The 21010-nt window shown below is 34.1% G+C and overlaps 2 protein-coding genes across 2 annotated transcripts in view; one reads left to right on the top strand and one right to left on the bottom strand.

Annotated features, from left to right (window-relative positions):
- LOC126829407 (myotubularin-related protein 9) overlaps positions 1–11915 on the top strand; it is a 28686-nt gene extending 16771 nt beyond the window's left edge. The window contains exons 7-15 of the mRNA XM_050559258.2: positions 692–796; positions 1166–1291; positions 1891–1993; positions 2808–2946; positions 3829–3913; positions 4317–4386; positions 4674–4773; positions 5969–6096; positions 6338–11915. Of these exons, the coding sequence (XP_050415215.1) occupies positions 692–796; positions 1166–1291; positions 1891–1993; positions 2808–2946; positions 3829–3913; positions 4317–4386; positions 4674–4773; positions 5969–6096; positions 6338–6653 (1172 nt within the window). The 3' untranslated portion in view covers positions 6654–11915. The remainder of the gene's footprint in view (positions 1–691; positions 797–1165; positions 1292–1890; positions 1994–2807; positions 2947–3828; positions 3914–4316; positions 4387–4673; positions 4774–5968; positions 6097–6337) is intronic.
- A 1507-nt stretch (positions 11916–13422) lies between these two features.
- On the bottom strand, positions 13423–20689 carry LOC126809580 (zinc finger protein 800-like). The gene is made up of 2 exons (XM_050534211.1): positions 20684–20689; positions 13423–19939 (listed from the first exon to the last, which is right to left on the bottom strand). The coding sequence occupies exons 1-2, from the start codon at positions 20687–20689 to the stop codon at positions 16982–16984; spliced, it is 2964 nt and encodes a 987-aa protein (XP_050390168.1). The 3' UTR covers positions 13423–16981.
- Between the last annotated feature and the right edge of the window lie 321 nt (positions 20690–21010).

Here is a 21010-nt window from a genome sequence, read left to right as displayed (position 1 = left end):
TGACTTCCAAAGTTCTATACACAATTTATTATCATTGACTAGCTCATTTTAAAGGAGCTAAATCACTAACATTTGGGACCTTGAAATTGAGCCAAATGGGTCGCAACGCATATATAATGATGTAAACTGATTGTATATGAACTGATTTACATTCAACTGTTTCCGTTTTGACTCTAATTTCAAATCAGTTATGTCCAGCGAAATACGACATGAGTCTCAGCCACATAGAAATTTCTAGCGTCTGGTTATTCCAGTCTATTGCACATGCTCCCCAGATAAGTTATGGCATCGCCGTTTGACATGAGTTGTGGAATATGTCACTTGTTACAAATGACGCTCAAACGCACTATGGTACATGATTCGTGCACCAATGGTAAAATGTTTATTTTGTCTTAAATATTGGATATCAGAAACCCACCTTTTCCCGGTAAGATAACAACATCAATGTTGATTTGAATTGACAAATAATTTGTGTTTTCAACGTTTAAGACTTTGGGTGGTATTGAGTTAGAGAATTGGCTACTTTAAATATTAGTGATTATCTTCTTTTTCTGAAAAATACAAGAAGTTCTGTTTTTAAAATTGACAACATCTGTTCTAGACACAAGCAATATGTTTAATTATGCAGGTTGTCTCTAACTGATAATCAATGATGTCCACATGTCTTAATGTATTTTGTGTTGTTTCCCAGGTGGAGGTTATGAACCAGAAGCTAATTATTCAAGATGGAGAAGAATTCATCAACCAATAGAAAGACATCAAGCATTCCATGATTCATTAATTAAAATGATTGAAGGTAAAATATGATCTATTCTATACAGATTAACATTTCAAACGAACTTTTAAGTAGATTTTTTAATGATTTGCCCGCCAGTAATCTATATCACATAAAGGTTTTTCACTCCACTAAATCTTAGTAACAAACAACCTCTTCTAGTGTCAGGGTTATAAATTCAAAGACCTCAGAAATAATGAAGGGATGCTGCCAATTGAAGTCATATTTATTACCTACCAACACTGTAATGAATATTTGATATTGAAGTAATGTAAGAGAAATTAGAGCTAAATATGCAAGAATAAATGATACCCAGGTTACAGTACATACTATGAGTTAAAATTATCAATTTTTAGTTCCTTGACTAAAAGTATATTTGTATGATTTCAGCGTGTAGTGATCCTAATTGTAGTATGGATAAATGGTTGTCAAAGTTAGAATCTAGTAACTGGATGACACATGTTAAAGATATATTAACTTGTGCTTGTGTCGTAGCTCAATGTATAGATAAAGAAGGTAGGTAACATTCAGTAAACTCTTGAGGTTCGGCATGGGAAAAGGAATTTTGCATTTGTTTCATAGTTGTGATCATAATCTTTCAAAAGCAAGTTATCTGTTGTCGCCTTTCTAATATTTTATCAGTGAATTCTGCTTTCACAGACAGGACAAATTACAGTGAATGCCATATACACCGCCAGTAGTTAAAACTGTCTATTTGACAATAATGAAATAACCAGGATAAGTTACCAACTGGTCTGATTATTCATAAGACCACTATGTTTTGTTTACTCTTGAAGTTAGAAATTCACAAGATGGAAGGAAATGAGATGTCAAATCATAAAAAGCTTTTGTCCCAGACACCTCAAAACATCTTGTACCTTTGTTTTTATAAGTTTCTACATCAACTATAAACACAGGTTCTAAAATTTAGAGGACTAAAATAACTCTTTTCATACCCCTTGATGTTAAAATGTTGTTCTCCAACAAAGTGGATGAAATGGTGAACAAAGGGAAATAACAAATGGTGTGAACAATAAGACCTAATCGCCACTAGCACTAGCAGAGTTAGTTGTATATTGTCTATACGTGTAGTATTATTTATGTTTTGATTGCAGGAGCTTCTGTACTAGTTCATGGTAGTGAGGGAACAGATACAACTCTACAAGTTACATCTTTAGCTCAACTTATATTAGACCATGATTGTCGTACAGTTACAGGGTAAGTACACCACACCTACATTATAAAACTTTTTTGGTTCTGTGTATTCTGTTAGCCCATTAACATCTAAAGAAAAACTGGTTCTGGGCCTGTGATGACATAATAATAAAAAATTTAAATTGATTAACTTGGAACGTGTGGTCTATTGAGTTGTGTGTGTGTGTGGGGGGGGCATGACCGAATGGTTAGCGTGTGCCCGCTGTATAATAAGATCTGTCATTGAGTCAACTGGCGTGATTTCGATTCCCTGGTTGTACGTGACAAGGATTAAGGTCGCCTTGTCCAACCGCATGGATTTTCTCTGGGTCCTTCGGTTTCCTACCATCTCTCTCTCTCTCTCTCTCTCTCTTGCTAACCTGGAGGTTGTATGTTCGATACCTGGTTCGCCCTTGTCAGTGGTGCAGGACATAGGGCCTGGCAAGGGACAATGTATAGTCATACGGATGGGACAGAAAACCTAGGCGCTGTGTATACATTGCTGTGTTTGTGAAAGATCTCTTGACAATTGGAATTCGATATAAGAGTAGGCCGTAGTGCCGCTGTTCGGGCAAAATTTCCCTCATAGCACACTGTATAGCGTATGCCTGTCTTCATTAGCCCAGTTCCGAGCAGAACAGTAGGACGTTAAACATTATTTTATTTCATTTCTTATTGTTTTCAAGCAAATGTGTATTGCTAAGTGTATAGTTAACCAAAGATCCTATGTAAATGATTGTCGTGTCTCAAACTGATAACTCATAAGTATGCTAGATAATGTGTCAGTGATTGTGAGATGGTAACTCCATTTCATTCATTTTGTGTTTTTAATTTGTAGGTTTGAGGCTTTAATAGAAAGAGAATGGATCAGGGGAGGTCACCCATTCCGTCTGAGGTGTTCTAAATCAGCGTATGCTGTAACCAAACAGAGAAAAGAATCTCCTGTCTTTTTACTGTTTATAGATGCTGTTAGACAGGTTGGTTTTATCTTCAGTCATAGGTTTTTCCTGTAACATATTCAATCTCTTGAAATATATCTATATTATACGATCGTGACCATTTGACCTCTCAAATGATCAAATGTTACTGTGTAGATACAAAACTGTCATGAATTTGATTAAAAAATCAACAATAATAAAATTAGTCTCAAATTTAATCCTTTAGTGGCATTTAGCAATTGGAAACATAACAAAACTATACAGTTATATGGGACAACAATCACTGGTTTATTATACACAAGCACGACGTTTCGATAAGTATTCTCTTATCGTTATCAAGCAGTCTCAAATTGATGTAAATAATGTGTTGACAAATTGTTAATCCATTTGATTATCACATGGAGGCCTTCACTGGATTTGATATGTCTGTCTTTTGCAATGTCTATATTCTGTCTTGTCCAAAGGTTTATCTTGTAGATTTATGTTTTGTTTTGTGTCCTGCCCTTACTATTAAAATTAAAAAGAACATTTCAACTTTGATAAACATTATATCTTTCGAGAAACTTTATGGACAATTTATAATTTTAAAGATGCCACTATTAGGTAGTACATTTGGGGGACATTTAATGAACAAACCCTGTGAACAATACAGGTCCTAATATATCGTTGGCAGACTCTGGGACTGACAGTTTGTAATACATTTAACTAACTTGTTTAAAGTGTTGTGAGCTTGGTATGCAATTTGAGTCAATAATTTTATTTTTCATGGACATTATAAATATCATATTTTTGAGAAAGTACGTTTATGGGATCAAACAGGTGACCTAATTATGTTTACGGGAATATATTTTTGATCACAATATTAATTTAATGAAAGACATGGTTTAGTAAATGATTAGTAATGTTTTTTCTCTATTTCAGATTTTGCAGCAATTTCCATGTTCTTTCGAATTTAATGAATATTTTTTAATCGATCTTATACAACATGTTTATTCCTCACAATACGGTAATTATCACACTTTAATTGTATTATATTCAAAGAAAGGGATAAAACCGGGGCTCTTTATTAAGTCGTTATTGTCAGTCAATGTCAGATCGTGGGTTTTCCCTGTATGTCCCACTTTCCTCCCCCTGCACACATATGTTAGTCCTGAAATCACCTTGTTTGTGTTAAGGGGACATTAAACCTGTCTGTCTGTCTGTCTCTCTATCTGCATTACCGGTATAAAGTTCAGAGTAAACTGTGGCAGAAAATATAACTTACAAATCAAAGATAATTCCACATACAGATTGTAACTCAAAATCAAAGGAAATTAATTTATTCATATTTGTATGTCTTTTAAGTATGTACTGCCAAGATCTGCTCGTTTTATGTACATCCCTATGTAACAATGTCTGTTATATTTTAGGTACATTCCTATGTAACAATGAAAAAGAAAAAAGTGTACATAAAGTAACCACAACAACTGTCTCATTATGGTAAGGAGAAGTTGGTCATGTTTATGCATACAAAATAATTATCACCTGAGGCTTTTTTAAAAACAATTTTTGCTGATTACTTCAAGAGTTATTGTCCATGAGCACCATTTTGAAACACTGCCTGCAAAATAATCTTTTAATAATTGATATAATGTTTAGATTAGTGATTCAAAGTACTTTATAGTAATTTACTGATTTCTGATGATTGCCTTGCAGAGTTCTGGTCCTTAATAAGAATCTTGTGGTTGCTCTGTTAAAGATATAGAATAATTATATTATATTTACAGGTCCTATATCAACAGACCACAAGTATTAAATCAGTATTTAAATCCTCTATACCAACCTAACCAGGTAGTTTTATGGCCATCTGTAGCACCTCAAAGCTTAGTAAGTATTTTTCCAAACACATCCCAGTCCTTAAATTTTCAAATTTTTGCATGAACGGTTTGTCATTTTTTTTCAATTTAAACATAAACTACTGTTGGACTCTGTTGAATTTGGTCAGGTAATCGTTTGTTTAAACAAATTGTTTACACAAATTCCTTGCTGGGTAATGTTGGAAATAATAATTGTCAATAAAAAGTTTTGTCTCTAGTGGTGAAAGTCATTTGTTTTGGCATAAGGTGTCGCAATCAACATTTCGGGCATTGAGTCACTATTAACAAGAACGTGTGCTCAGATAACCATCGTAAACCAAGGCTAAAAATTGAAATGAATTAAACTAGCAACAATTAATAAAAGGATATATATACTCAAATATGGTAATATACAAATTTTTATTCTTAGAAATGTTTTTGTTTGGTTCCATTTTATTGTCGTCACCCCTGTCCATCCATCCGTTCACATTTTGTTTGTGGACACTCTACAAGTCACAATTTTTATACGCCCACATGTTCATGTGGATGTGTATTGTCATTGCACCTGTTTGCGGTTGGTGGGTTGGATGGCTGAATGGTTAGCGTGCGCGCGCTGTATCATAAAGTCTGTCATTGGGTCGACTGGCATGGTTTCGAATCCCCGGTTGTACGTGACAAGGAGTAGGGTCGCCTGTCCAACCTCGTGGGTTTTCTCTGGGTCCTCTGGTTTCCTCCCACTGCTAAAGACCCCTATGCGCTAGCTAATTATTGAAATAAAATTATACCATGTGTTAGTCCCGAAATGTGTGCATATCATGCATGGCAACCACTTGTCTTTTTGTTGGACAGCTGCATTTATTTAAGTATGCATAACCTGAAGGAAAATCAACAGGAAATTTTATGCCTTCATCCGATCCTTTTAAGGAGGGATAAAATAATAATAATAGTTTATATTGTCAAACCAATGACTGCTAAAGAGATGCCACCGGGTAAAGCTTTTGATATAAATCTAGCATGTTCCCCAATCACTGTTCAAAATATTAGTAGTGAAATGGATGAAAATGCCTTGTTTCCTTGTGTGTATCTATTAAAAAAAATATGATAGTCTCAAAAATTCTCTCAAACTTGATATATTCTTGAAGTTGTTAGTTGGTTTGGGATTTTTGTCGACTTGGTCCAACATATATGTTCATGTAAAGTTTCTAACATGCATGCTCTTTTTGCAGGAATTATGGAATGAGTTATATCTAAGATCCCAGGCAGATCCAGTACCAATGGAAGACAGATGGAGAGAGGTTGTAAAAATAGCAGAATATGATAAAGAATTAAAAGCTAAAGCTATTAGACTTAGAAGGTATATATCATGGTAGTTAATTTTATTATATCCAGATTGCGAATTTGTCTCGTGAAATGTGTAAATACTAGACATATGGAAAGTTAATAAATACAGGACTATGAGACTTAATGTCAGAGAAGGCATGTTCAACTTGTTTCTCAATTGATTACTTTAGTGATTGATTGATATTACTTGTATTTGTATTAGAAATGATTTTGAAATTTTGGCTGTGTATGTTGAATCAATTTTATTATTTCAGACAATTAGCAGCATTAGAGAAAGAAGCTATCAGTAAAGGAGTTATAAAACTAGAGGGCGATACTGGTGGAAAAACTGTTACATCAACAGAGGGAGCTGTCGGTGGCAAAGCTGAAGGCGCTTCAGTTAATAAACCTGTGAAACAAGCCTCAATTAATAAGACTTTAAAACCAGTAGATGGCACTGTAGATAGTAAAAATGTTAAAGAAGCCGACGGAGTAGCCATGGATAAACTAGAGAATCCTACTAGTGATAAAACTGTTGAACAATTAGAAGATGCTGTTGGTGGTTTGAGTATCACGTCGACTGTTAAATAATTGATAAAGGAGACGACAATCAGGGAAATGACAAAGAATACAGGGCACGCATTGTAGCATTTTTTTGTGATATTTGCATCATTGTTATTCAATGTATTTAAAGTTCTTTCAAATTTTGCATCTCCAATAATTTTGATATTGGATTTGTGTCATTCTGTGTCAAATGAAAAAAAGAATGGATTTCAATGAAATTTGGTATGATTATTAGCTCAATGACAAAACCCCAGGAAGTAGCCCACAAGAAAATTAAATTTCATTTTGCATAATGAACTATCCAATATATGGCTTTCCAATGGTTTGAAAAGCTGATGTCAAGACAAAATTATCTTCCGTAGTATTGGACATGAGGCTATGGAAAAAAATAACCATGTCATTCTCAAAATGATCAAAATAGTTTGTTAACTAGACATTAATTAATTTGGGAATTTTGAATATTATTCAAGATGTCTTGATGTCTGATTGGGCATATTCCTGGTCGGACAATTTAGAACATTTGGAAAATAGCGTCGGACATGTCCAGAATATACAGGCGAAATCCCATCACTGCATTAAACTTATTTATATCCTTATTTAAACGCTGTTTAAAGAAGGGTCTAATCTTGATTTGACACAGAATGATCCATGTATGTGGTGAGAAGTATTGGTAGGTATTTACTATATGTATAAACACTATATTGAGCTCTCATTATGGTGGTACCCTATACTCATAATCATAAACTCCATAATTATAACTCTGTTGATATCATCATCTTATAATAAAACCTGTCTTATTACAAACTGAACAAAGGGGACATCCCACTATACAGTCAACTGATGACAAATTTGAGCCCAAGAATCAAAGAAAGTAAAAGGGAAATCCCACTATTTTCCTGCATTTAAGTCATAAACTTCAACATACATTAAAGATACGTTCCCGTGTACAAACTGGGTGATTTGATGATGTATTTGGACTAAAAACATTTCAGTTTAATTAATGTATCAAAATTTTGCATCAAATCCTTCTCAAAACACTCTATTAAAAGAAGTCATGTTTGTGTCACATGACTTAGCTGACGCACTACCTAGCAACAGGTGCGAAGCCAGAGGAGAATCCACTGCATACACAAGACGATGTTGGTTTAATCGCTATCCATAAATCATAAACATTGAAGCCTAATTAAATTCTCGGATTATCCACTACCCACATCTTTTTCCATGGTTTTTATCTCTGAAAGTGTTGTATGTTTAACACTTTATCAAGTTTATCAACATATACATCAAGCGCTCAAGCTTCGCATGCTAGCTTTGACGGAACGCGAGCAGACATTCCTAATCATCGGGCTGCCGATTAGGGAAACCCTTACATTTTTGTTCTGTATGCGTTCCATGGGTGTTTTTAAAGGGAATCCAGTATTTTTCTAGTAAGATTGGATATTTCTACTTTCCATGTATACCAAAATTGCTATACGTTTATTGGAAATAACCACCCGATAAATACTGTTCTGGGAAAGTATCTTTAATCAATTTGGATTTCTTAAGGTTGACTGATAATAATTATTCACAAATAGGAATCTTCAATTTTTGACTTTCCTAGTAGATCATACAGCCAGTTATCTATGCAAGGTATGGGTTTGACCCATGCTTGTATGTAACAAAGAGTAGGGTCGCCCACCTTACCTCTTTGTTTTCTTTTTCTGAATACTCTGACTTTTTCCCCCTGCACACTGTACATTACTAAAAGAAAATCTACTAGGTATTGTTAAACTTTTCATCTCTCTTCACTACCTTTATTTGATTTTTTAAAAAAAAAGCATAATAAAAACCTTTATTTGATTTTTGAATAAGAGGGCCATAATAAAAACGCTAACAACTTTGCCATCTTGACCGTAAACGCTACTATATATTACATATCATATAAATAAATGTACTTAAAACTTTTTTTTATTGTTTCGTTAATAATGCATGTATAGACATTGTGAAAAACTTTTGGTCAGTGTGCCAGGAAATGTTACAAAAATCAGAAAAACTTAAATTGTGTATTGAAATCCACTTTCACCACTTCACTCTCATGGATTGGGATCCACAGAATAGCGATGAGGGACCCATAGTTATAAGAGGGGTTGGGAAAACTTCCCAATGTTCGAATAAAAAGCTTAACTCCATATATTTTCTTTCACCACCTTATACATACTGTGATAGATTTTGTGTTTGTTTGCATACATCCATTTGCTATACATTCAAATCACGAGCATTGCTATTTGACAAATGGTTATTTTGTTGTAATTTCTATATGTACCTTTATACCTTAATAGTTTTACACAAATTCAGAAAATTTTGATGAATAGACTGAAACAAAATGAAAATGCATCATTGATTGTGGACTGATTGTCAATCTTGTATGAGAGATACACTTTAATCTTGCAATTCTGAATGTAACAACATCAGATTACAACGATAACATGTGAGAATCATGTTTTTACCATTGCATAAATGCTTCACAAATAAATTCTCTCAAACACAAATAAATTGATTTCAATCAAACTGGATTGATGAACATCATGATTTTATTGTGCTTGCGTGTGTGTTAAGGTACTTATTGTCGATCAATGCCCCACTTGTATTAATGTCTGGATGAGAAATCTACCTATTGGATGAAGGTTATCCATACTCAAGAGTTAAACTTGCTATGCATAATTTGTGTTGCTGTATAATATTTCTCATAATTTTTTATTTATGCCACAGTTAGACTCATTCCAATGGAGTGCATTTTTATATTTATTGCAAGTGTAATTAGTCCATATTTTTCATTTTTTTGTTGTTGTTTATATTAACACTACAGTAAGATCTAATAACATCTTTAAAAAGTTTGCGTTCAACAAGCCTGACTAGATCTTTCATTTAGCCTATGAAAAGATGCTTTTCCTTTGGTAATGAATAGTTGGAGCCAATCACTGTGCCCCAAATCAGATTTTCACACTTTAGCGCATATAAATACTAACTATCGAACTACCCCAGTTTCTTGAAGAAAATTAGAGAAAAGTGATATGTTAGTACTAGTACTACCCTGGACAGACTGAAACTGTTGTTATTTGCATCAAATTGCCTGAGATATATGAATAGCTTTCCCTATTATATGACCATTTATTAGTTTGTACAGATACCACAGCTATGTGTGTGATGGGGAGGGCCTTGAGGCAGTCTAAGTTATAAAGGGTTAAAGAGAACAGATAATCGTTAAGTTGTTAGATCTTATGTAGAAAAGACTAACAACATATCCAAGTCAGAATAAATATAGATTGACTTTTCTGCATTCCATTTGTGTCACAACATAAGGTGTAATTTATCTTTAATAGTGAAAGAATTGTTGAGCCTTCAAACTATGTTCAGCTATAATTTTATTAATGCATATTCTGCTCATTCTTTTCACTATTAATTAAAGTGTTATGTTCCACATTTAGAGATTTTTGTTATTATTAATGTTTTATACAGCGAATATTTGTTGTCCTGCTTTGATGAACTGTCAAAGCTTTTTGTTATGATATATGCAAATATTGTACAGCCGAGAATAATAATAATATTGGTTTGTTCCTTGCAAACAATTTGAGTGTCTTGCTATGTACATGTGATATCTTGACTGGGTTAGCTAGCCAAATGGTGAAGTTGTGAATATGTCTTCGTAAAAGAGCAGTCTTGGATATATTTTAGTGAATAAAAAAATATGTAATTCTGGTTTATCCTAGTCCTGTGCAACTACATGAAGCACTGTGATACTATTTCGAAGAGTTACAAACGTTATATATAAGTGCCTGGATAATCATGTCTATATGAGTTACGTAACCCTGTTAAGCTAGTTAACTTTCAAACATGGTAATTGAAATCTGGGACTGCCCTGTTAATTAAAACAGGCATTATGCAAGAGCTAAATCTGCCTATTGTAGATATTTCTTTAACTTTTAAACCTTAAATGTTATATAAATTATTAATTAGGCATTAATTAAATTACCAAGACTATAATCATCTCTCGATGCCATTGGATGGCTCAGATATTAAGTAGATTTAAATATATTTTGCAGTTGATGCGGTTACCATAAAAATGGATAATCGAGACTTTGTTTATTATCGTAACAACGGCAGCAATGACAATCGAGGCTAGACTATAATTGTGTCGCCGATAGCTAGACTCAGAGTGAAGTAATTTGACTGAAATTTTGAACATATTTCCTTTTCATTATCTATTTTTAACTATTATAGCGAGAACTGTCTGCTCTTTATCTAATGCCATTTTTACTACATTTGCCACAATGAATGTGTCGTGGCAACTATCAATTCTAATGTATGCTAATTGATCAAATTACCATCTTGTACCCAGTTAAATTGGCTAATGCAGTCATGGTATCAGACATACATGACAAAACCTTGACATTGTGAAGATTTGAGCATTCTGGTCTACACGTATGTATACTGTTATTAGTCCAAATAACACAAAGTTCTTTTGATTAAAAACTCCACTGTCTCTAAATTCCAAGGATTACAAATCACAAACAAAAGACAATCTTTATTTATGAAAATATCTGTATTTATATCGCATCCAACATAGATAATTTCTTGCTAATTGTGTATCCATAGACAAAGTCATACTTGAGACTTTTACGTCAGACTAGATTTCTATTATTATGTGACTCATTTTTCTAAGAAGTAACATTTATATAGGTATAGTAATGTGACAAATTTTATTAGTTGATGTGAAATACATTTAACAGTATTTTTTAATCGAATAAAATTGTTTGATATGTATTTTTCAAGAATTTATTAAATTGTGATTTGTAATCCGAGAAACAAACACCGTAATTTTTTGCTTCTAGAGATAATTTGTGACAAAACTTTAGTGCAATAGATATACTCTAGATTATGTGTATATATATAGATAATTTGTATATTTATGTTGGAGTATTATAGGTTGTTGTCAGAACTGAAAATATATCATCCATCTTTTTGTCATACTAGCTATAGGTCATTATAGCTCTTTGAATAAAAAATACACGTATTACACTCTGGCCTTTTAAAGACTAATTTGGGGGACTATTTTACATAATTTCAATAGCTACTGTACTTGCACACAATAATTTGATAACCGTTATGGGACTTTTGTCAGCTAACCATTGACAGCAGCCGTTGTCATACGACTGTGACTAATATTTTCAGTTCTGTTCGTTGTTATTGTTAGCTATTACTATTTTTTTGTATATTAGATATATCATGTATAAATAAATATTATTGACAATTCTTAGGAACTGTTTTTATTCTTGAATGCAGTATATCCTGTCCTATAAATGAAATGAAATGGGGGTTTAAAGTCTTGTCCTATAATATTAATAATCTCAAACTTTCTCTCCTTGTCACATAGGTGTCACTAGTGAGTTTGAGGAAAATTTGCCTCTGACAGCTGTGTTTCCATCTAATCGTTAAGAAATTTGAACTGTCAAGTGTTCTGTTATGTACACAGGACCTTGTTTTTGTTGATTCTTGCCAGGCTTCAATCTTGCATTTGTGGAAGTGCGAGTGTGTGCATGTAAACGAACATTTGGCAGTCGGAGTTCGACAAAAGTTGGTAGAAATGTTGCTGTCCAGGAAAAATATCACCCATAGCACTATACATAGCATATGGTCATCTTCATCAACCGAAAGTTCAAATCGTCTGTATGAACCTCTGGGGAGTTGGGTGGTCCAATGGCTAGATCATTGAGTTACATGGTGTGATTTTGATTACCTGCTTGTATGTGACAAGGAATAGGGCTGTCTGTCCAACGTTGTGGGTTTTTCTGGGGCCTATGGTTTCCTCAAACTGCTACAGATAGGTTGCCAGGCAACGAAACATACACCCACAGAAGCTAAATTGTCCGGGCAGTCAGCAACAGTTGTCGTATATTTTTACTTTTGTCGGTAATACACTAAAATCTAATTAAGTAATTATCAGAAAATCATTAGAATTTGTTTGGCTTCTAGTTCTGCCCCATGTTAACATTTACATGTAGTATAATACAAAACATTAAATAGCATGGATTGAGCTGTTCAAGTTATCAAAAATCATTGGAAATCAATATACTTGTTCGTCTCAATACCTTAAACTCTGTGTATCAATCTATAGTCAATCAAATGATTACTTTGGCCTGTACAGCATGCGCAAGATTCTTCAAAGTAATCAAGGGCCATAACTCTGGCAGTAATTATCGGATATCCATGAAAATATATCAGATTCTTCGTCTCATGATCTTAAACACTTTGTATAAATTTAAAGTCAATCTAAAAGGTATTTCAAAGTGATCAATGGCCATAACTCTGGCAATAATTATCGGAAATCTTTGAAAATCAATAGGCTTCTTCGTCTCATGACCTTAAACACTGAATAAATTTAAAGTCAATCGGCTATTAACTTTAGTCTCTAGAGCATCCACAAGATATTTCAAAGTGATCAAGGGTCATAACTCTGGCAATAATTTTTTAAAAAACGTTGAAAATCAACAAATTTCTTAAGAGCTTCCACAAAATATTGTGGACGCCAGATGGACGGACGGGGGCAACGAAAATATACAACCACATTTCAATGTGGGCATATAAAAACTCCTGAAATAAAATTGAACCATATGTTAGTCCCAAAACGCCTGGGTTTGTGTCAAATGGACGTTAAGCCATATCTCTCTTCCTCTCTGATCCTCTGAAAAAAGCCCTAATTTCAAATCCTATGTATGACACTCTCAATATAAAAGTAGCTAACGTGAATAACAATTATCAACAAAATTTTATTTCATGATAATAGTAAAACATTTATTTTAATTCATGATAATAGTATAACATTCATTTTAATTCATGATAATAGTAGAACATTTATTTTAATAATAGCTTAAAGTTTGTTTTCTGTTCATTGTAAGAAACACACAATATATTTTAGACCTTTCATAAATAAATATCTTGTCAAGTTTTTTCATTTAATACCAATCTCCACACTGAATTACTATTAATAATGCTAGGTATTGCCACAGCAGTCATGATACGATATGTATTGTCATTCAGGTGTTACGATTCGTATCTCGATTCATAACCAGGTCAATATTTATCAAGATAAATGAATAATTGATATATTTAGTCCTACCAAAAATATTTGTGAAATTTGTTTTGAAAAAGTATGATTTCATTTTACATTTTATATATATTCAGATCTCTTGTATTTTAAACAGACATACTTTTATATAGCATTGTTTATACATCTATATAGTATTGTTAATGATTACATGTTCAGTACCAATCCGTCAGGCCTGGCAGTGGCAAGATTGGTAGGAATAACAGCCTTCAGTTTGAATCTGAATTGAATTCACCATAGAATTCACTACAGAATTCCTTTAAAAAAGCTAAAATAACAAATTTGGGGATTCCATTTTTAAGCCCAATTGGGCTAATGAAAACAGGCATACTGGTTGTTTTATGTGCACGCCAATATATGTATGTACATGGGATCTTGGTACTCCAGTATTTCAGTGACAGGGGCAGTAACTTTACTGTGCAAAAAATTGTTTTTGCACAACCCTGAAATGTAATAGAATTCCTCCTAAGGACTAGGCGACCAATCAAAGCATGCTTGTATAAAGGAAAAATCTAACTTTACAGTATTCATAATTGGAGACATACGGGAAGGAAAGTCATGATGACATTATATTCCAGAAGGAATATGGTTGTATTTAAATAGCTGTGTCAAGCCCAAGAAAGTAATGACACGTTATCCTTTGATGTTGGCATATAATTATTTCGAATAATAGTATGGGCAATGTGCCAAGCGTACATTATTTATACAAGTTAAAATTTTGGACCGTGTGACGTATTTCATTGCAAAGCATGTGTGCAAGTGTCTGTATTTTAAGTTGTTTAATCGTCTCGAGCTTAAGACATTGCATAATATATTGAACCAACAACTTGTGACTACGTCACTAATGTTATTTCAATATATCACTTAATGTTTCGCTCTCGACCATTAAACCACATATAAAGGCCTATTACTAAAATAGGAGACTCACCATGGTTTATACAAACTAAGACCCTGGGTAGATATAAATCTTGGTCATAACGATAACCTTATGTAAATTAACAAATTAAAACAATTTTAATGCATAATTATGATCAGGTGTATTGCCTTAAAGACAATACATGAATTTTGTACAAATTTTTAGCTTCTTTGTTTCAATACATTTATAATATCAGTACAATGTTCCAAAATACTGATACAGGTTTTGAATAGCAAAATAAAGTTTTATTAGAGGTGTACATGTAACCCCTTATTCATTTGTGCTAAAAGAGATAAGGAAAGATTCAGATACTAAACTATATTTGAAATTAAGAACTTTGAGACACCTGAAAATAACTGAATATGAAATATAATGAGTTGTTCCCCTTTCAAATGGGATCAGACTCCTAGGAGGTGCTTGATTGAGAGTCAAGAATGTTCAGAATTCACAGAATTGCAATAGTGCAATGCAGAATTCAGTCCTGTCACAGTTTTGTCAGGCACAAACGGGGGTGGTGTGAGTAGAATCATAAAATGCACGGTATTTGTGTCATGACATGTGTGAAGAAATGTAAGGTATATTTAATGTACCAAATGATGTTTTATTTGCACAAATGTGTTGACAAATCTGAAGGACAATATACATGTACCTTGAAATAAATAATAAGGCATTAATAATTACAAATTATTATGATCGTAATTAATGTATTTGATCTTCATATAATATTATACCTTGAAATAAATAATATGGCATTAATTATTATGATCATAATTAATTTATTTGATCTTTATATAATATTAACCGGGATATTCAGAGATCTTTATGCAGAGATTTTTGTTATTATCCTTAAGTAAAATATCTGTCAAGACCAGTTAAAAAGGCATTAGGTAAGATTAGATAAAGAACTGAGAGTACTCGATATAATAGTTAAACCAGCGGCTTCCAGGCAAGATACGCCCACATTTTACAAGAGATGGATAGAGAGCAAGCTAAACAAAAAGCAATTTTTCGTACAATCAAGGGTCATAATTCAGGAAGTCACAATCCGATATGCAGCAATATTGACAGGAACCAAGATCTTTGGGTTATAAAGATATATTTTAAGTTTCATCAAAACTGCATCAAAATTGTGACTTCTAGAGGGTCCACAACCTTGATATACCATATATTTACACTATTTGTGTACGAGGGGCGGCCATTTTGCCAGGTGTGGTCCGATTTTCACAAAATTCGAACTCAATCATCATTAGGGTGTAATGGTGATATATTCAACCGTTTTTTGGGTTTTTTTAAATTGGATAAAAAAATTGTGACCATTAGAGGGACCACAAGCTAAAAACGTGATTTTTCGTACGATCAGGGGCCATAATTCAGGAAGTTACGATCCAATATGCGCAAATATCCAAAGAAACCAAGATCTTTGGGTTATAAACATGCACTTCAAGTTTCATCAAAATAAGATGAAAATTGTGACCTCTAGAGTGTCCACAAGCTAATAACGTGATTTTTCAAACAATCAGGGGCTATAATCCATGAAGTTATGGTCGGATATATGCCAATATCGAAAGGAACCGAGATCTTTGCTAGATAGACCAATATTTTAAGTTTCGTCAAAATCGAATAAAAATTGTGACCTGTAGGGTGTCCACAAACAAATTGTGGACGGACGGTCAGGGGCGATGACATTATACGTCCACATGAAAATGACGGCGTATAAAAATAGATAATGAAAAGAGAATATGCAGAAAATTTCAGTCAAATTACTCCACTCTCAGCCTCGATTGTCATTACTACTAATCCGTTTTTTTTGTTATTTCATCAAATCTACTAAATATCACAGCCATTCGATGGCATCGAGAGTTCATTATGGTCTTTTCATGTTAATAAATGTCTTATTAATAATTTATATAACATTTCAGGCCGAAAGAAAGACTTGCCATAGGCAGATTTTTCTCTTGTATAATCCATGTTTAATTATTCATTTCAAAATTTTGAACCTCAATTTTTCTAAAATAATATGGCCCTGAGTGATGGGTAGGCCTATAGTCTGTTTTAATCAATCTTTCTTAAAAATAAAAGTATCTAATATTTGATCAAAAAATAACATTTTTTATTAAAAATGGCCTTTTAATATTCTAAGTCTAGAGCTACTGTAAGCAATTCAATTCTACTGATTCAGATAAAAAATGTTGTATTTTAAGCCCAAACCAAATCATAAATTGCTCAAAAATCAAATCTAACTGATATCTAGTTCAAGACTAGGTTTATCAATTTTCTATCAATTCAAGTCAATCTTTATTAATCTATCATCTCCTTAGTTAAATTTTTAATTGCTTTGAGTTCTTGTTCTTCTATTGATTTTGAAGCATTGGATAAACTGGGCTTCAATGGAGAACATTTTCCAGTCTCATTCGCACGAGCTGACCTTCGCGTGACTAGAAGATCCCGGGAACTGAACATCTTAGGATTTTTTTGTTTATTGGCTTTGGTTGCCTCAGAGTCAGTGTCACTAACTTCCATTTTATTGTCGTCAAAATTTGATTTAGCACTTTGTTCACTCACATCTGATATAACAGACGCAGAGTCAAGTTTACTTGATTTAGAATTAGCACTTGTGTGTGATAAATTCGACCGTGTGTCATCTTCGTCACTGTCATCAGTTTGTGTGTTTAGAGTTATCTTTTTCGGATAAGAACTTTTTCTTGTACACAATGTTGTCGCACGATCCAATTTCTGATAAGGACGAGTGTCAAATTCTCGCGGAGAATTGCGCGTTGAAATGTTAAACCGACGTTCTTGATTTTTCTCATCCTTTACTTCAGCACTACTTTTTCTCGGGGAAGGATCTTCATTCTTCTGAATTTTTTTTCTATTTTGTTTACGAATGTGTTGAGTAGGCGATAATCTGAATTCAATCGCCTGTTTTTCTATCAAGGTTTGTTGCTTTTTGCGCAGACGGACCCTCGACCCTTCTTTTCCCAGATCAACAATTAGGCTGTTTACCGAAGAAACATTGCGGAAACGATCAGAATGAGTACGATAAAGGTGGGTATTACATTCAGATTTGTTATAACTACTAAATTTACACATTTTACATTTATAGCGCTTCCATCCTAAATGTCTAATAGCATGACGCCGTAAATTTGACACGTTGCTAAATTCTTGATCGCAATGCATACAATGTAATTCAGTCTCATTCACGATGGCAGTAACCTTTTTCGTGTCCTGACATTCTAATTTCTGGCTTGCTGAGGCCTTCATGACATAGGTTCGGTTCGATTTGATCTTTTCTGTCGGTCGTCCAGGCTGTTTGTCAACCCAAATTTCTTCGACAACGCGAACCTTCTTCATTACATCCTGACCCGTGTCCTCAACCTCTATTTTTGTTCCCTCCATTTTTGTTCCAGTATCTTTTTCTTCTTGCATATTTTCCATCTGATCTTTATTTTTGTTATTCTCTTGTTTGTCGGATGCTGGTACAAATTGACCACGAAGGTTTCTGTATCGTTGAATGAAGCTCTTACCATCTTCGGTTTTCTCTTTTTCCGGTGAACTTTTCTCTTTGCTTTCCGGTGACGTCTTTGTTGTACTAGTATCCTCTTCCTCACTGTTTGATGAAATCCCAGAGCTTATCATCTTGGCATAATCTAATCTCTGACTGGTTGATCTAGAACTGAACCGCTTACCTAGAGCAGAAGACTTGATCTTTTTGTATGATGTCACTGATTGTCCAGTGTTCTTGATAATAGGTTTCTTAGCCTCCGTTGTCGAGTCTGATTTTGCTTTGTTATTGGCATCACATGCCATACCGGTAGTTAGACATATTTTTCGATGATTTAGAAGACTGATTTTTTTGCCAAAGGACCGACCACAATTTGAGCAGACATGTTCGCCATCTTTTGTAGGGGACGAGTAGCTTTCACATTGAATTATATCCGCAGCTTCTCTTTTTATATTCAGTTTCGATGTTAAGCGATCTGGCTGCTTATCCAAAGCACTTTCTAATTTTTTAGCTGCTTCCGCATCTAGTTCCTTAACATGGTGGATCTGTTGCCGTGCCGATTGACACTGCTCGGTTACTTGTTTTACAAAGGCACTCTTTTTCAATTTGGAGCGCATTTTGTCAACCTGAGCTTTCGATTTGTTATGATTGCGCATCAAATGACGGGTGAGGCCAAAAATATAGAAAAAGACACTCTTACAACATGGACAGGGGAAAAATGTCCGCTGTCCACAATGGGCATTTTGATAATGAAAAATAAGTGTTTTCCGGGAACGAAAGGCAGTATTACAGTCCAAACATAACAGATTTTTGAAATCCATTCCCCGTTGAGGGCTGTCTGGCTCGTTATCTTCCTTCCGTGCTTTTTTCCATGGCATACTGTTTATTCCCTCTTTACATCGAAGAGTCATTTTTTTGGGCGGGGAGATTAGTGAAGTCATTTTGGTTGGCGATGGACAAGACTTGGTATTTGACTTGGACAGAGATGACGAATTTCCGCTCGACGCTGGATTGACAGCATGTGAATTACTCACAGCACCATCACCTTCGAGAGCTGATTTCAATAGCATCGATTTCAGTGTTGCTGTTGGTGAAGATTGGAGAGTTGTTGTTGGTGAAGATTGGAGAGTTGCTGTTGGTGTAGATTGGAGAGTTGACGTTTCTCTCACCTGGTCAGAATCAGAATTTTCAATCACTGACTCCACAGGTTCACCATTGCTTACTGTAACCTTCATAGCTTTTGTTGTATTTGGTATGGGTTCAAAGGTTAACGTCTGAGTTTTGCGGAATTCCTTCTGTCTTTCCATTTTATCTGCAGCTTTGGAATAAACTTTGTAAGCATCCGATTTACCCAAGATGCCATCTTTGAGCAATTTAATAGTGGATTCTAGTGTTCTAGGTTTGCAGCGCTTTTGACTACATGTACTTGAAGTTTCTGGGGCTTCGGGCTGGACAATGATTGTTTCTTCATCAGGTTTTAAATCATTAAAAAAGGTTTCTGACTCTTGATAAGCACTTTGACAATAGGCTCGTTTGTGGGCCACAAAATTTGGTAGAGAACGGAACAAATTCCTACAGACTTTGCATTCCAAGATATAGTCACATTCACTGTAGAGCAGACATCGTACCTCTGGTGAGCCGTAGTGGATGCCTTTTAAGATCTGTTCAATCATGTTACCCGAAATCTTAATGGCTTTTTTGATGACAGACAGATCAACATCTTCATCAATTTCTTCATCATCAGACATCTTGATCTATTTCCTAAAAGAAATGAAAGAAATTTACTAAAACAATATCATACAGCATCAAATGTCAGCCCTGATATATTTAAATGTAACAAAATGTGAAATTATAGCATATTGAGCTGGTCTGAAAATTCTGAAGACTTGGTTATCCAGTCACAAAAACACAACGTGGAATTTAGGGACTTAGATGAAACGAAATGGGGTTTAAAATTCTACTATTCTGCTCTGACTGGGCTAATGAAGACAGTCACCATACAGTGTGGTGTGACACTTTAAGAGAGAGAAATGGGATTTAACGTCCACTCAACACAAACTACATGTACGGTGTGATTTTATTTTTCAATAATTCACTTGCACGTATAGTGGTCTAATATAATAAGAATTTACCGAGAACTTAGACAAAGTCACATTGTATCTTGTGGCACTAATGTAAGTTATAACAACAGGTACACGTACATGTACATTACCATAAGTCACTGAAATTAACATTGATATATGTAACTGATGTAAGTAAATTCAGTGTCTTCAAGTAGAATATTGTCATAAATTAGATAACGGTGCAGAGCCAGAAATCTATTCATGAATTCACATAAAATTAGCACAATTCCTCAACAAATTTACTGTTAATTTCAAGGGATTACAGTAATTATTTGACCCCCTACATTTATAACGATTAAAGACTACATACATATAATCATTGTATGCTAGCCATTTGATGGATGGAGTTAGCTAGGACTAGGAGTTCCCATTTACATTCATTATCCTACTTGTACTTTTGGCTCCACATATTGACTTTGTTGTGCAGCACATAATTTATTATTGACCAAGACAGGAATCTCAGTAATAAAAGAACCATGTGTTTGAAAGATATTCTGCAGTTCCATATGTAGCCACAAAAGGCAATATAAGATATTACACGGAGACATTTCTACACATAAATCGCCCTCAAGCCTCGGCTCGGCGCATGATCCGCTGGCGATGTGCATTGACATAAGAAGCACAATTTCAGAGGCAGATCATTACATATTTTGAGAAAGATTATTGTATTTGGGTTCCTGAATTATCGCTGCCTCATTCAAA

The sequence above is a fragment of the Patella vulgata genome, chromosome 1 (genome assembly GCF_932274485.2).
Source record: "Patella vulgata chromosome 1, xgPatVulg1.2, whole genome shotgun sequence".
Classification (NCBI taxonomy): domain Eukaryota; kingdom Metazoa; phylum Mollusca; class Gastropoda; family Patellidae; genus Patella; species Patella vulgata.
This window is presented reverse-complemented; position numbering and strand designations above follow the sequence as displayed.